The sequence below is a fragment of the Anguilla rostrata genome, chromosome 15 (assembly GCF_018555375.3).
Source record: "Anguilla rostrata isolate EN2019 chromosome 15, ASM1855537v3, whole genome shotgun sequence".
Lineage (NCBI taxonomy): Eukaryota > Metazoa > Chordata > Actinopteri > Anguilliformes > Anguillidae > Anguilla > Anguilla rostrata.
The window spans coordinates 6771573-6789264 of NC_057947.1; the positions used below are offsets into that span (position 1 = coordinate 6771573).

General features: G+C 44.4%; 1 protein-coding gene across 3 annotated transcripts in view; it reads right to left on the bottom strand.

The window, feature by feature from the left end:
* thsd7ba (thrombospondin, type I, domain containing 7Ba) overlaps positions 1–17692 on the bottom strand; it is a 159796-nt gene that overhangs the window by 12739 nt on the left and 129365 nt on the right. For all 3 annotated transcript variants that reach the window (XM_064311520.1, XM_064311521.1, XM_064311519.1), the window contains exons 16-23: positions 17420–17598; positions 7615–7748; positions 7370–7523; positions 5231–5372; positions 4762–4877; positions 4253–4370; positions 3066–3211; positions 798–969 (exon numbers count right to left, since the gene is read on the bottom strand). In XM_064311520.1, coding sequence (XP_064167590.1) covers positions 798–969; positions 3066–3211; positions 4253–4370; positions 4762–4877; positions 5231–5372; positions 7370–7523; positions 7615–7748; positions 17420–17598 — 1161 coding nt within the window. The remainder of the gene's footprint in view (positions 1–797; positions 970–3065; positions 3212–4252; positions 4371–4761; positions 4878–5230; positions 5373–7369; positions 7524–7614; positions 7749–17419; positions 17599–17692) is intronic.

Here is a 17692-nt window from a genome sequence, read left to right on the forward strand (position 1 = left end):
CCAAATCTCCCAGGTCACTCCTCTGCTACGATCACTCCACTGGCTACCGGTCGCTGCCAGGATCCGGTTCAAAGCCCTGACCCTTGCCTACACTGCAGCCAACAGGACAGCCCCCATCTACTTGCAGGACATGATTCAACCCTATATGCCTGCTCGATCACTCCGCTCTGCAGCAGCAGGGCGCCGTCTACCCCCTCCCACCTGACCAAAGGGATCACAGAACTTCTCCACCCTAGCTCCCCAGTGGTGGAATGAACTCCCGGTCCCTCTTCGAACCTCTCCCTCACTACCCATCTTCCACCGTGGCCTGAAGACTCATCTCTTCAGACTATACCTGGGCTAACTGCCACCACTCTGTATATTTCACTCTAAATCCACCCCCCCCCCTTTTATGACACTTGTTACATGTTTCCGCATCCCAGCACTTTTTTGGTAATTTGTATTTGTCTTAATACTGTAGCTTATTCTTCTGCCTAGTTGGCTTTGCAGAGGTTAGGTCAGAATAGTGTTCACTGTGTGAACTAAACTGTGTTCTTGGCTAGAAATAGCTTTACAAAATAAGTATTGTATCTTATTGAACCTGTGTTTTGTAGTTGTCCATGGCCATGAAATGCACTTTTTGTACGTCGCTTTGGACAAAAGTGTCTGCCAAATAAAAATGTAATGTAATGTAATCCAACACAGCACAACCAGCACAGCCCAGCCCAGCCCAGCACAGCCCAGCAGCCCAGCCCAGCCCAGCCCAGCCCAGCCCAGCACAGCCCAGCACAGCCCAGCCCAGCCCGGCGGCACGCTACCAGGGCAGGGCACAGAGCAGGGCACCCGCAGGTCTTGTGCACTCATCTTCCTCAGATTATCCGCACACTTCTCCTCCTCCACCGGTCGGGATGGAAAGAGGTCTGCTGCACCCCCCTGCTCCACCACACACGTCAGGTTCCTCTCCCGCACACCTTCTCCACACTCTGCCCCCTGAGAGAGAGAGAGAGATGGATAATGGGAGAAAGAACATCAGAGAGAGAGAGAGAGAGAGAGAGAGAGGAGGGGATAGTGGGAGAAAGAGAAAGCAATAAAAAGTCACAGTGAAGTACTAGAAACTGACACCTAAATAATAAGCGAGAAATATTTTTAACAATTTCTAAATTTACCTTCCTTCCCAATATATTAAAAAATATATAGTTTTTTGTATTTTTTTTATGGTTACATTTACACTTTAGAGTTGTGCTGAACATTACATTGCAGCTAAAAACACATATCAGGTAAACATTTGCAGTCTTCGATGTGAAGGAGCTGGAAATGTTATTCACCCCTTTTCCCTGGAGCCAAAGCGCCACACGGCGACAAGATAACCTGCAAAAGTGCTTATGCTGCTCGCGAACGTACCAGAGTGTGTAATAATACCATACGCCCTCTGTGAATTATGTTTACAATGAGGGGGAGTTCATTTATTAGAGAAAATGTTGAGTGGCAGAGTGTGAAGGTATTAATGAACTGTAAACATTTCGCTCTCACCGGAAAGTTCTGGGGCGGTATTTTTTGTCATTGCTCTGCATGTAGTGTCATCACTGATGCAACACATGCCCTTCAAATATTTGTCAGTGGTAATTTCAAGCTGTTTAGCAAAACTATTCAGAATTGTTGTTTTTTTTTGTGTACACAGAACGAGCCAAGAGGACACAAATGCAATGCAAATATGTATATAAATTTCAGAGAGAGACAGAGAGAGGTGATATTTGTACTGTAAAAAAATAAGTGAAGCAAATTTCTTTATCTTGTCAATTAAAACACACTGAAGCGTGGACAGACACTGACAGACAAAGAAAAGCAATCTGATTTTTAGTGTCCAAATTTCATTGTTTCCAATCAATGGGAGAGTGTGACTAGAGAGGCAGAGAAGACCTGGAAAATGCAATTAAAACCCCTGTTCAGACAAGGGAAACGAAGGACTTCAGAACAAATGGAAATCCAAATACAGCCTGCGTTTTACTCTTAACGGTCAGGCTGCAGATCCCAGATTCTGTTTCATGAACAAGTGCCTCACATTTCAAAGACACAAAGTTCCCTTGATGTAGGGGACACGCAGGTCAGCATAGGTTTTTAAAATGTGGTCAGACTCGCCCTTTATCTTTTATATAGCCGTAGTGCACACACAGTGCCCGGACATGATTTAAATAGGCAAATATGCACATAACCGTACGTGGTCTGATAATACTTGGGCCGGCTGCAGATAGGCAATGCGGGCATTTTGGAGAAGCTCAGTGGCACACCGCACGCTGAGCTCCTTTGTGTGGTTTCTCTCGAAAAAAGCCCAATGATATGCCGCAGCCTCAGGATCAGTTCTGTTCCCTGCCCGTAGGCAGCGAAACACAGCTGTGCCAGGCAGAAACGGCACGTGTGTTACGATACTGAAATCAGTTCAGAAACAAAGTCGGTTCATTTTTCCTTGGACAAATGTGTTGTGAAAGATCATTTCAGCTGTACAGGACAAACCATTCTAGCTCCCACGAACACACAGGTTCAAGTAAGGTATTGATGAGATTACAGAACGCTAACAATATCAATAAATGACAGGAAAATGACAGTTCCCACACTTATAAGTTGACTACTACATAATATTGTGTCATCAAAACAACCTGAAACCAGCATTCAAGTTGCCATTTTTTAAAACACACTATGTAATTAAAATCCCATGACACTACGATAATGTAAAGTAAGCAAAAATATATGGAAAACACCACTGCTGGTGCATTGGAAAAAAACATTTCTAGAAACAAACACTCCAAATGAACTCCAACAATTTGATATATGTTTGCTTATTCAAACAGGAACTATAGACAGAATTATAAATCGTGTGCACATTTGACTAGCATATTTAGAACTTCAGTTGGAGCACTCTGAAAAACATTCTGCATGTTAACACAGTCAGTTGTACTGCATATTGTCATATGGGTAATGCTGTCGCAAAATCCAAGAGTAATTTCACACAGTAGACTTAATTGATAAAGACAACATTTACATAGACAATCGTAGCGCAGTGTGTTTCAGAAGGAACATGAGGAAGCCCGTACCTCCACGTGGCATGGGGACCACTCGCCCAGCACCCATCTGTAGCAGGGCCTTATGGGACAGGGCTTGATTTGGGACAGCTGAGACGGGCACGGCCGGCCCTCCTCACGGGCCTGCTGCAGGACACGCCTCGAGCGCAGCATGTGACCTGCGGGGGACACGTTTCTCCATCATTCCCTTCATTTGTTCCAGCCAATAGCAGCTAGTGTCTCCACAGAGGAGGGTAGTAACCATCTGACACATTCTCCATTTCCCTGTGGTGTCCTTGTGTGCACTCAGCAGACAATTCCATTCCTCGCCTCCAGAGGGCGCATGACTTTCACAGGCACTCTCCATGCAACAAAATAATGTTGTTTTGTCTTGTGACAAACTGAATAACATCTGCATGAGCATTTTCATAAAACCACCCACAGTGCATCATTATGGAAATGACATTATGTCTCTACCAAATTCCATGAGTTTTACGGTTTTAAATTGGTGGTCTGTATAATTATTTTAGGACTACGACATAGTTACTGAAGATTAAAAGGTGCATAATGTTAGACAGACCATTCTATAGCTGAGAACTAATTTGTACCGACATGTCGAGAAACATTATAGATCTATTGCATTTAACATGCACAGGATAGTCCTCACACATCTTGAAAAGGCATCATCCTTGCTACCCTGGATTCTGGATGGAAAGGCAACCTCCACTAGCAAATTAAGATTAATGAAGACTGGTGAACGTTCTAATCAGGCATGGATCTCCATGGAACATGGGTCCAGGAGACTAGACAACATTCGTGCTAAGGTCAGATAATTAGCACTTTCATTATGCATGAGCTAATACAAGTTCTCATCCTGAGTAATTGGAAACAAGCAGGAGATCCTCAATTATCAATTGAATTAAAATGTTCATTTTGGTTGACGAGCCATTCATTATAAGAAAATAAACGGTTGATATTTTAACTTGTCATTTTCTGACAAACATATCCTATGTTGCCACAATTATTTAAAGATATTTAGTCTGTCATGCGATTAATTGGTTTCCTGTTTGCATATTTTCTTGGACTATTTTGACACATTGCATCTTTGCAATTTATAATGTTTACATATTTGCCATTCACTTACATGCGCAATAACAGGCGATAAAACTAGCAGAAGACGCATGCTTTAACCATAAAGGCAACATAACAAAAATAAATACCTTGGTTACCACAAGTGTGTGAACATTCAGTCCACGGCGACCATTCCGAGAGGAGACAGCTCACAGGACAGGCAACCGCGCAATGAACAGTCAACTCCCACTCCATCGCCAGGCCCAACTGCACAACAGGGGCAATGGCCAGGAAAGTGTGAGCTGGTGGTTAGTTCGCTTGGGATATTGCCACAGAAAAACAATCGGCAGCTTAATGGGCTGCGATGTGGAGAGAGCGGTTAGGGAAATTGACTTGTTATCAGTAGGCTGCAAGTTTGAATCCTGAGGGGGAACGTTTTAAATTGCTTCCACGCGGCGCATGCAGAGTGCCACGAAACATTTTCTTTAATGTTGGAAAGCCAATTAGTCACAAAAGGTCTTGATCTTCCCACCCTCCACACTTATTAATAGTTTAATCACACAGGAAACCTTATTGAGAAACAGAATTAAAGCCCGTCTCCTTTGAGACCGGGGGGGTGAAATGAAGACGCGGTGCGCTCGGAGGAGAATGCAGTCACCTCCTCGCACGCCCTCGGCTCCGCGACCTTTCCGTCGCTGCGCACGCAGTCCAGCAGGCGCGTCCGCGTTCCCCGGCCGCAGACGGCGTTCTCGCTCAGCCGACAAGTGCTCCAGTCTGCAAAACGAACGAACGTACGCACGTACGCACTGTGTTACGCTGTTTGATGTTGCTGACTATACCAACCAGATTCTAGGGTTAGTAAGTGTTATAAGATTATGGTTGTGGTTGAGCATACCGGCCAGATTCTAGGGTAGGTACCTTAAAATTGGAGTTATAGAAAAGAGTACTGCAAAGTCTCTAGGAGAGGTGAGTATTGCTGACAGGTCACACCTGTTTTAAAATTTTTAGGTCTGCAAAGTTAACAGGTGTCGTTGAGTACACTGAACAGCTTGTACAATAAGTGAGCACATCTGAAAAATTGTGGGTATAGCTGAGTACAAAAAAAACAACTGAAGGGCTAAATATACCTGACAGGTTGTACTGGTAGGAGAAGCAGGTGCTGTTGAGGATGCAGTTTTCAGTCTGAACGTCCTCAGGGCAGGTTTTCCCGGGCTTAGGAGAACGCAGCATCCGTCTCTGCCTCTTCCTCGCCGTGCTCTGGTCGCATGGCTACAGGAAATCGCACACAATGCTGCCTCAGCGCCGCAAAGAAGCGTCGAAAGCAATGCGCGAAATGTGAGGTGGGGCTCAACAAACTGCCCCCCGCCAGGGACGTTACGGCGGTGAGACGATCTGCGTCTCCATCGCCGCTGGGCCGCAACGAGCCACGGGTTGAGATGTGGAACCGGTTCCATCAGCAAGTTTAATGATCAGCCGTAATGGTCATTAGTGAGGGCAGTTCTCACCTTGATCGATACTGTGCACTTGGGCATTAGGCTAGTCGAGTAATTGTGCTAATTATTTACAAGGGGAACAAATGATCTACACTCAGTCACTGAATCGATTTGACTCGTGCAATTGACTTGATTTGGCTTGTAATTTCTGTATTCAGAATACAGTGACCACCACAATTATCGGCAACCCTGGAAGACATGAGCAAAAGAAGCCATAAAAATGTCAGTCGTTTAACACCATGGCCTTAAGGGTCTGTTCACACCAAATGTGATGCAACTAACAAAAATCATATCATATTCACAGTTTTGCACCAAAACCTTTCACGCAGAGCCCAAAGCAAATTTTCGCCATATCTGAAAATAAGTTTTCGGCACAACAGAAAAAGAAATGTTCACAAGTAGCAGTAGCGACAATGGGGTTGTTAATCTTTCTTCTGAACAAATGAAAATAAAAAGGCAGTGACACAAGAGCTCAAGCTGTACAATGACTGTTTTCGCCAATACTTCAGAATGTCTGTGGGTGAGTTTTTACAGTACAGTATTTAGAACGCTTGCCAGACGAAAGCCTCTGCTGTCATTACAACTCAAACATAAGTGCCTGGAGTTTGCTAAATGTCACCAGAACGTAGATTGAAAACGGGTGCTTTGTTCAGACAATAAATAATTTAGCTTTTTGGCAACACATACCAAAGGTGTGTTTGGTGTAATAATAGGTCGAGTTATGCAGAAAAGAGCCTTCTTTATACCCACTATGAAATATGGTGGTGGATCTGTGATGTTGTGGGACTGTTTCACCTCCAAAGGCCCTGGGAACCTTGTTAGGATACATGGCATCATGGACTCCATCAAATGCCAAAAGATTTTAGGCCAAAATCTGGCTGCACCTGCCAGAAGGCTAGAAGTGGGTCATGGTTGGATCCTCCAGCAGGACAACGATCCAAAGCAAACCTCAAAATCAACCCAAAAATGATTCACTGATTCAAGGTTCTGCGATGGCCGTCCCAGTCGCATGACCTGAACCCCATTGAAAGCCCATGGGGTGAGCTGAAGAGGGGAGTCCTCATCCAAGGACCAAGGGCTCAGTAGAGGCTCTGTATGGAGGAAGGGCCTCAAAACTCTTATGCTATGTGTTCTCCAACTTCATCAAACAAATTACAGGAGAAAACTCACTGCTGTTATCCTGGCAAAGAAAGGGAGGCTGCACAAAGTACTAAATACAGGTACGCCAATATTTCTGACACACATCTTTAAAAAAAAAAAATTTGCTTTAAATATTTGATTTTCCTTCGATCAATGGTACCACAATCAAACTACATAATTTTCTCATTTTTCTGAGCATAGAAGGCAATAAACAATGAACTGAATATAATCCTGTACTTTTGCTCATATTAATTCAGCTTGTCAATAATTCTGGTGGGCACTGTATTGTGGAGCAGGTGGGACACTTAGCATTTGCTGTTAGCTAATAAAAAATGACAATGACACAAATTGTATTTCAACAAGCGAAACCTAGTTTTTTCCCCCAATATATCTAGGTAATTTTATCAGGGCCAAAAACGTGTAAGATGTACTGGTTTACTAAATACTGTAAAAATAACATTACACACTGTGTTCCTTCCAGGTTTTGCAATATAAACTGCTTTGCGATATAAACTGCTGCTTACAGATGGATCTTGAAAAACTGGGATGAAATCTTTGAACAGAAATTACAGAGTATGATGTGCCTGTAAGTACTTTTAAGGCACTGATGCAATCTTGAGAAATAGTCCTTACCAGGGGACAGGCGCTCCACGGGCCCCATTGTGACATCACGCAGTCGTCCGGACAGGGCAGGAAGCAGGTCTGCGCTCGGAAGGGCATCTCTTCCGGGTCGCACAGGTCGTCCTCCACGCTGTCCCCATGGCCCTCGCCGTTCACCCTCACGCACCTGCAGACCGGGTTTGGGGCGGGAAGCGTTACCGCCGCAACCTCACGCGCAGCAGGCGCAACGCGTTTCGGGGGCGGCCCCGCCCGCTCACCTGACTTTGCGGCTCTGCACGCCCTCCCCGCAGTCCGGCAGCTTGTCCACGGCGTTGATGGCGCACACGGACCAGGGCTCCGTCGCCCAGGCGTACTGACTGCACTCGCTGTAGCACAACACTGCCTCCGACACCTGGGGACACACACGGTGGCACGGCCGGGCTGTTACCGGGCAACATCAGAACCAAACCCACATAGCCGGTCCATACACACAGAAAATAATAAACTAGAGTCTGCTTTCTGTACTTTTTATATGAGTTATTAAATTGAGTGTTATAGCTGAACAAAAAAAAATATATATGTATAATAATGTTTTGCCATTATTCTGATTATTATTATTGCAGTTGTGAAAAAACAACAATAAAACACATACATGTAATGGATTCTCTCCTTAGTGTGTGATAGGGTGGCCTTATTTTGCCTGACTTAACTCACGTTACCACTGGGGCCTCATTACTGTTTATATGCACACAACTGCAAAACTCAGCAACCGTTCAATTTAAAAGAAAACATAAAAAACAATCTGTTTCTCACATTTGGCCATTTTCCAGTGGTTGGTAACAAGTAAATAACCAGGAGTCCTAATCTAATGGAGATGTTGGCAAGCATGCAAGTGTAACATTCGTCATTTTGATAATGGGCTATATCATTATTACGAGATAATGATATCAACAAAAAATGAACTTCGGAGTGATAGCGCTTGTAAAGGTCACAAAATCCTCATCTCATCACTGAGTTAAAAGCACTGCCAATACAATAATATTTAATTCCCATGGTCTGGCTGAGAGAGCCGGCTCGTTATACAATTACTGACATATTTCAAAACAACAGCAGTGTGAAAATCAGGTGCTGTCACCAACGGCGCTGGCAGGTCACCGGAAATGTTAAAAGAAACGGCGGCATTTTCCCAAATGACACTTCACGCGCAGTTAGGCATGCCATTAGGCTGCCGAATAAGGACGCGTATTTTTGGACCTCACGCACAATGTCAATCGGAATTTTCTCTCTTCCTAATAGGCACACTCGGATCACAGCGCATGCTATAATGGAAAACTACTGTAGGGTGTGGTCTGTGGTCTGTGTTAAACCTGAACACGCATTCACAAAGTGGCCTCACTCTCTGTGTGTGTGCGCGCACATACACATGCACACAGGTGCGCGCGCGCGCGCACACACACACACAAACACACACATATATTACACAAGCCATCATCACACGGATGTGAAAGAGCGGTGTGGTGTTTAATTTATGGCGTGAGATGAAGCGTAAAGAATTCACACAGGATGGGTCTACCAGCCCCTCCCATTATATTCTACAGTTTCCTGTGGTGGACTCAAAATGACACAGAACAGACTCACACTGAATATTTACAAAAGTGAAAACAGATAGCTATCCGTATAAACACATTTAAACATGTGTTTGAATGTATAATGTGTGATCCAAATACAGAGTGAACCGTGTGGATGCCATTATTCAGTCTGACACATTTCATACAAACTATTTTCAGTGCTGCATCTGGATACTAGACTTTAAAGTGAATCAGTCACTCTCCTGCTACCAATGTGATACAGTACGAGAACTCACCCACAATAAAAACTTTAATAAAAGCAACTAGAAGGCTGCACCCAGCGTTGCTCACGTCATGGAAACAAGAACTATCAAGCGCTGACGCATAAAAGGCCCTTCCTCTTCCTATTTACGGAACTTTAATATATTTTCTTGCATTACCTCTCCTATCTACCTGTTACACTTGCTTTCAAGACCCCTATTTTATAATGGAAAAATACCAGACGGTCGGCGCATATGAGATGGATTTCAAAAAGGTTTTTTGATGATTCACAAGATGACGCACCGGACTTTTATTCAAACTTTATTTTATTTTTTTATTAGGAATGGTAGGCGGCGAGCAGAGGATGGAATGGGGCAGAACAGCGGCGGGCGCACTTCACATCCACGTGAGCACTGGGATCAAACGGAGCTAGCGCCACCGCCGCGCTCACACAGGGCGCTACCCTGAGCAGAGGGGTCGCCCGAGCGGGAAGCGGGACGGCGGGCATGCATTCGCTTTCATTAGCGGAAGCAGAGGAGGAGCACGGGACGGCACTGACCTGAGCCTTTGTGGACATCCGTATTAGCAGTGCGTGACAAGCAGGAGAGGGAGGGAAAAAAAAAATGATATATCCATTAGTTTGAGTAGTATGTTTTTTTTTTTTTTTTAGACTTTCCATCTGTGCTCGCAAGGTTGGTAAACCTGCCTTCGCTGCACTAATCTGTGTCTATAGACTGTGCAAATGATCTAATTAAGCACCGTCGCCGCAGATAATCATTTTGCTTTATTGAATGATTAATGCCGTGGGGAAGCAAATCCTGCAGTAACCTGTGTGTCCCGTTCCCAGGCCTGGGCACGGCTCTGCTGAGTGTAGAGCTTTCTGTGTGTGTGTGTGTGTGTGTGTGTGCGTGTGCGTGTGGGCGGGGGTGGGGGGGAGAAAGAAAAATAACTATTCCCCAAAGGCAGAGCCCATCTTGTGCCTTAGTACATTCATCCTAAAGTGAGCCACAAAAATCACTCAGAAGCAAATGCAACCCCCTTGAAGTTCGGAGCCTGCCTGCTCCATCCCCGTTTTAAAGTCTGTGCTCAGATTTCCTGAGGGCTCGCTTGTGCCTTAACACAATGGCGTGATTTTTAAAATTCAGAGTAGGCCGGCACCGAGGTGAAAGCAAACAAGTACACCAGTAATGAGAGTTTATTGGCCAGCGTCGATGCAGTTCATATTGAATATTGAACTGCCCGTTAAAATGTGGACACTGCATTGGTGTTTCGCATTACCAGCCTCCTGTGTCAGTAAAACAGTCGCTCCTTGACACACAGTTATAACACAAATGAAGACAGATATGCTTTTTTTTTGTTTGTCGTACCATAACCTAATAATTAAGAATCATTATTATAGGCGAGATATATATTAAAAGGTGCACTGATGAAAGATGTAAGTAGCACTGAGTAAGTAGCATGTGGGTGTAGCTGCTTTAGGAGATTCTATGGCCTGTTAAGGGCAGCAGCTGCATTGCTGCACCGATTTTGAATTACCTAGCAAGTCATGGACAGCCATTTTTCATAGTGATTCATAGTAATTCCAGGATTTCATGACACAGAGGAGTTGCTTAAATTTGTTAATTTGCCCTTGAAATAAATACAAATTGTGAAACGGTAACAACAATGATTCAAGCACATCTAACAAATGTGTTGCTGTACATTCTCATTAACGGACCGCACGGCAAAATACAAGGACATGGTTGAGGATGAACTTATGAACACAATCTATAAACTCAAAAGGGTGCAGGATTAATTTTGAGAGGGTAATTAGCCTGGCACACGGCACCGCACTGCACAGTAAAACGTCCAGAGTTAATTCAGCTCTTCACAGATAACATTTGGGCCCGCTCTGGAACGTGTCTCCCATTCTCTGTCTGTTAAGAGCTGAATCAACACCAGACCTTTTACTGTGTGAACATGTGGTCCGGATGACAGGCGTAAGACAGGGACGCGTCCTCAAACGTGCAGTCACGCTGGCAGGCAGCGAGACGGGGTTCATCGTGGAATGCCGCTGTTGCCGGCCTTGGCCACGAGATGGATATCAGCAATCGTGAGTGCAGGCCTCTCTTATCCACGGTGACTTTATCACTGTAAGACCTTTTCGCACAGCTCTGGGAAATGAGCGATACGCAGGGGGGAAGCAGCAGCAGTCCCGCGGGCTGTAGACCCCCCCCCCCAGGTACGCTACAACCCTCTCCGTAAATCCCTTCACCTGTCACGGTCCGTCTTGGTCTACAAATAGAGCGGGTCGCCGCTTCTGTCAGTCTTCCGGACACGGGAGGAAAACAGCGGCGCCTGAGGACGGCTCGCGGAGACGAATGCGTCTTTCGCGCCGGGTCCTAGCAGACACCGCCGCACGGCTGCCCGATGCCCTACAACAATTCAGAAAACGGAATACGAAGAGTTGGGCGTTCAACGAGACAAAAATATTAATCCAATGCACCCTCCGGCAAATATATTCTAGAGGTGCAGTCCTAAAGCACACAAGATAGCACCTTCCTGAATTCCATCAAGGTGTCAAGCCATCGCTGCGGATAATGAATGCTCATTTCCTTGAGTTGAGTCAGATCGATCTCGGTGACCTCACAGAACACACAAAATGTTGAAAGTAACTTCAGCATGTGAAAGAGTGCATGGATGGATGGGATTCTCGGTGAAAATACAATTAAATGCATTACTTGCAAGCAAGCAGTATATCATTCAGTGTACCTCATACACTGAGCCACACATGCAACAATGCTTGTTTCCATAGCAGTATCACAATTCTTTGTCAGTCATCCTTGATGTACCTGTACGAGCCTAAATTTTGGACACTGGGCTGTGTACCATCTATAAATTCTATAAAGAAATTGATCTACCGACCTACTGTATGTATAATACGCATCTCTCTATGATGTCATGCTGCAGACAGCCTTTCTTCCAGAGAGGAACAGCATTCCCTGCTGTCTTACTTCCCCTGGGTATTCATTATTTCAAAAAATGTTCATCCATCTTACTTTGCAATTCTAATCAGTTTATATGTCCAGGGCTAACCTTCGTAACTGCAGTAAATGTTCCAGGCCATCAGGAACACAGGGGGAGAGACTGCTGAATCTGGAAAGTCTCCAGAAAGCAAACTGAACTCCACCACCTGGGGTTGTCTGAAAAATATGCAGATTCCTCCCAGAATATCCACCCTTCCTCACCCGAACCTCATGCCGTGTGACAGACCTAACACCCCGCCACAAACCTCACTGCATCACCTGGATTTGAGAGCCAAATCTTTAGGTTGCGGGCTATAAAAAACACTGGCCAACTGTGTCTTAATTAAATACATCAACCAAGCCAGGTTAAATATAAAGTGATTCAGGGAAAAAAAATGTCACCGTTTGCTTGGTTTCCAAGTATTGAGGTTCTTCACATCCCACTGATGGAACAAGTGATAGAGGTGGGAATTAATTTATAATTATATACCCTTTTTAAAAAAAATAAATACATTGAGCTGCACTGTCGAGAGCCTGCCAGGACTATAAACCTCAAGCACGCTCAGGCGCGAGAAACGTGTGAACGTTCACCAGAGTGACGGCTCTCAAAAGCTCCGATTTGCAGCGGCGAGATGATCGCTGGCGCGGAAGTGTCGCTCTGGCGGTGTTTTTTCCACTTCCTCTGACACCTCAAATCTGCCACATCCGTGCGCCGGCATGCTGATGCCAAGGGCGAGCTCCACAAAAAAAGAAATTCAAGCCCTAATGAAAGCATTTTAATACAGGACTACCACTGTGGTTTTGGGCTAATTCGCCTCGAGATCTTTCACTGTAATGCCAAGGGCGAGCTCCACAAAAAAGAAATTCAAGCCCTAATGAAAGCATTTTAATACAGGACTACCACCGTGGTTTGGGCTAATTCGCCTCGAGATCTTTCCCTGCACTGCTCTCTGAACGAGATATTTTCTCATTACGGATCGTAGGCTAATCGTAGCTGAGCGGTTCAATCAGGATACAAAGATGGAAAATAAATTTCCTCTTAACAGACGCCTTCTTGCTTTGTGAAAGTCATTGAGAAACCTTTAAAGGTACTGGTTACTGTGAACTACCATATCCCAAAACAAAATATCAGTCTCATAAACTTTGTGTGCATTCAAGAAAACACTGAAAATAGGCAGCTAACAATTATTTCACATTATTCCCTACGGAAACTTAAATTGACATGTGGATTATTGTATTACAGTGAATAAAGGAAGGTGTGATTGTTTTGTGACTGGGAAAGCAGCATGATATTCAGGTAAAAGTTGGAAAAAGTAAATGAACTGTAGTACAAAGATAATGATGCATTCAGTCATCGGAAGCATCAACTGACAAATACATGAGTATTCTCTTAGTCGTACATGTGGAACATCTTTGAACAAAATGTGTGGCTTGTATTGTCTTGTTATAAGTGGTGGGGGTGTGTGGATATGCAATATACCAACTAGTCCTCTGCCCATTTTAAAAAGTTACGTACACAGGGTTGTGTGTGTCTTTGTGTCCGGGTGGATACACGTGGTTCTGCTCTACGAAGACAGAATTAGTTGCATTTTGAAGCACAAAAGAAAAAAAGTTCAGCAACAGCCAGCATTCATCAAAAATGCAATCAAAGCACAATGTGGTTTAATCCTGGATAGGTTTTCTGCGGCCAACCACTGATTGCCATTTGATGAAGTGCATTAGGAATACTGGGGATTTCTGTGAGATGGAAAGCTGAAGAAATTGAATGAGAATTCTCATTACTGCAAGCAGGTCATCTTACAAGTCCCGTAGAGTTTACAAGGTTAAAATTTTATCATAAATACAAAATATTCAGAAACTATTTCAACTTATGTTCTTTGTTCTTGTTCTTTCCACATATATATATATATATTATATATATATATATAAACCTCACATTTAGAAGAAGCAGTCTGGTTTCTCAGAAGAAAAAACTCTCCTGAAAACTCTGATTTTATCCCTTTTTTCCCCTCTGGATTTATACAGAGTGACAGAATGAGAGTTATTAGAGACATAATCAGTTCGGAGTAAAGCTTTAGGCAGTTTGTTAAATGATGTACTCTAAGTCTGGCGAGAGGAGGCCAGCCTCCTGTCCAATCTGTTTCAGGTCCAATGATCAGGGCCATATGGCAGAGGGCACTCTGAGTGGGCAGGGACCTGGCAGCGGGCAGCTCTTCAGACCAGGGGGGAGAAGATGCTATCTGTCGGTGATTCACTGCAAATTGAATATTTTGTCCGTGCGCTCGACCTCCTCCTCTGAGTTAAATCACTCAAGGACACGGGATCAAGCTCAGAATGAAGTGTGAATGAAATGCTCTACCCTTCACCCTACAGTGCATCATCTGAAATAAACATACAATGATATAAAAAGTTAAGTGAATAGTGCAAACCGCAATCAAGTAAAACTGCAATGCAAGTACAGAGCAGGCTGGTGATGAAAGTGAGTAGCGTTAGGTCCAGGAATTCATTTAACCTTAGGGGTACTCTTACGTTAGCAAGCTCTCTGTTTCTTAACTTGGGTACAGAGTACAATGAATGGTTTTCTTCAGGCACACATCTAGGGCAAACATATTGGATTTATGTTGCATATTGGCTGTGTCAGAAAGGGACGAGTAGAAACTGACTGTGGTGGTAGTGTGGAGACGGCGTTGCTTCTGGCTAAATTTTGCTTGTCTGATGAAGCGACGGCTTATGGGAACATGGTGTCACAGCCGCCAGCGATCTGAAGGCAGGCCGATAAATGACTATTCCCACTGACCAATTAATAAGTCATCTTAGGTGTGACACCCTAATTTAGCAAGTCCTGTCATCTCCCACTGACTGGCACATGCCTATACACTTCACACCTGGCAGAGCAGGGAGGGGGGTGAGGGAGGGAGAGAGAGAGAGAGACAGAGAGAAAGAGGGCAGGAGTGAGGGAGGGAGAGAGAGAGAGAAAGAAACATAGAGAGAGACTTAATCTCTCACAGAGCTGACCCCTAGACTAAATCTAATTTCAGTTGCTTCACACTGAGTCACTTTGGGCACTGGTGACAAAAAGGCAAATAAACATCTGCTTTGGGGACTATGGGGACACCAAACAAAAGTGATCCCTGGTTCTAGTGCAAGACCAGCAGCCAGGCTGTGCAGTGTCTGCTCATCATTTATTAACTATCATGAAAAAAAATAAATTAAAACGGTTTCATCTTGCTCTTAAACCGCAGCTTTGAATGTGCAGCTTATGACAGGCACTCAATTTGGCGAGTGCTTTCTGAATAACATAAATCTTATATACAAACATAACCAGGCAAAGGCAAACCTAGAAAATGAGCAGAATACAACAAAATACCACCGAATTATAAAATAGAAGCATCACATTTGTGGCCCACAGTAAACACGTTATGTGATCCATAAAGAATTATTGCAGTGCGCCCGTTTGAGTACGCTACAGCAGTGCTCACAGATTAGAGCTGAATACACCCATAAAGGTAAGGGAACGGAAAGCAAACTGCCGGTAAGGATGAGGGCAGGAGCCCCACCAGGAGCACACGGCGTTCGCAGTGAACTACATTTGCTCTGGGCCCAGTGGAGATTCGCTGTGTAATGAAACAAATAAAGCCAGACAGATGCAGAGGCACAAGTGCCGCAGTATGCCCGCTGACAAAACGTTAAGCGCGAGGATTCCTCTCCGGTTTTTAAAGATTAAAGAAGCCCGCAGCAGAAGCGGCGTGCCGGTTCTTGTGGCAGGTTGAAAGAGGCCAGTTCAACAGGGGGAAATGCACAACTTGTTTAGCAGGCACTTTACCATCTGCAGCCATTTCTCCAAAAGAACGCGTGCGCATAGTTTTCACATACACCGTCTCATCTGCATACTAACCACCAGAAACAAATGGCCTTTAAAGAGCTCTCAAGCGCCCACAAGATGCTCATAATACATTTTAAATTGCATTAATATTACAGTTAGCTTCCAGTTTAAAGTACAGTGCTACTGGCGCATAATTGATTCATCCAGGGCCAATTAAAGAGTTTTTTTTTCTGTATCTAGCAGTGATTAGAACTATGAATGCATATAACACAAAATACTGCTGATGCAACAGACTGATCTTCCAGTGTTTACTTGAAGTCAGATCTGAAGGAAGTGAAAGCAAACATAAGCACATAAATGGCACGCATGCACGCACTTGCATTTTGAAAATGGTAACAGAAAAGCATACCCACACATATTGTTTATTCCCCCTTAAACTTTTGTCCCATAATTTGAAAGGTCTGGTAAGGTATCCTTGATTTTAGGCTTGACTCGTCAGAGCAGCATCCTCCCTGAATTCACAAGGGGGAGCCCCAGCACCCGTGTGGACTCCCCAAAAGAAGGGCAGCCAACAGCTGAGTCTTTTCCCTCGACAATCCAACTCTGTGCGACTACTCTGGCGGAGGAAGGGCCCCCTGGTGGAGCTGATAGAGGGAGATCGCAGGCGCCTGATCCACTACAAGAGTGATTAGGAGGGAAAAAACCCTGACAACCGAACCCCTCCACTGCAGGGCCAGGCTACAGCCACGATGGTCAGGATTTAAATAAGACCAGTGCATTGCCTGTGATTCCTCACAAACTGATTTTTAATGAGCAGAGAACTAAACTGTAAGTCTACACAAAATATGCATGTGCATATTGTCCATGTAAAAAGCATTGAGATTTTGAAGCAATGCCAATTAGAGGCTAAATGCTGCTAAAGAAGCTATATATGAAAGGTCACACAAAACATGCCAAGTGCCCATTCTGTTCCACAGGAGTCCAGATACTGAAGAAATGCAATTATTTCACGACTGGGTCATTATTATTTTTGCTACAAGAAATCTTCTCTAGAAGTAAAATACAACAGAGCTCATATCAAAATGCAGTTCAGCCAACACACCATGTATGGACTTTATTATTTTATTTTTACTGACTGCTTCCAAACTGTTAAATATATGTTAATTGTGCACTAAAAGTTTCAGAAATATGTCATTTTTTAATTTTGTAACCTGCCTGCAGAAGTTGTGTGTATTTCTTTAACATTAGAAATTCAAAAAAACATGCCCACACTTTTGCATACCACTCTATTTTAACATCACAAATCACACTAACATGCAGTTGCCAATAAGAATAGAGGTACTCAGGGAATAGGAAGTTTAGTTATCAACATGGTGGCTAAGAAAGCTGTCCCCTGCACTGTCGACTGTTCCGTAGTACACCTCACCTGGTTCTTCAGGTCCAGTTTAGGGCAGGGTCGCCCGCCGTTGAAGGGCTTCTCCCTCAGCCACTTGGACCGCACCTTCAGCCCGCCACCACAGGAGGCGCTGCAGGGCGACCAGGCGGACCAGTCGCTCAGCCTGCAGTCCAAGGGGCAGGGGATGTGGCACACCTCCTCCACATAGCCTAAAATTAACCAATCAGGGACATCGTCAGAGAGGAGATGAGGACCATCAGGCTAGTCATAGACAGGCAACAGATCAACTCATCAGATCTGGAC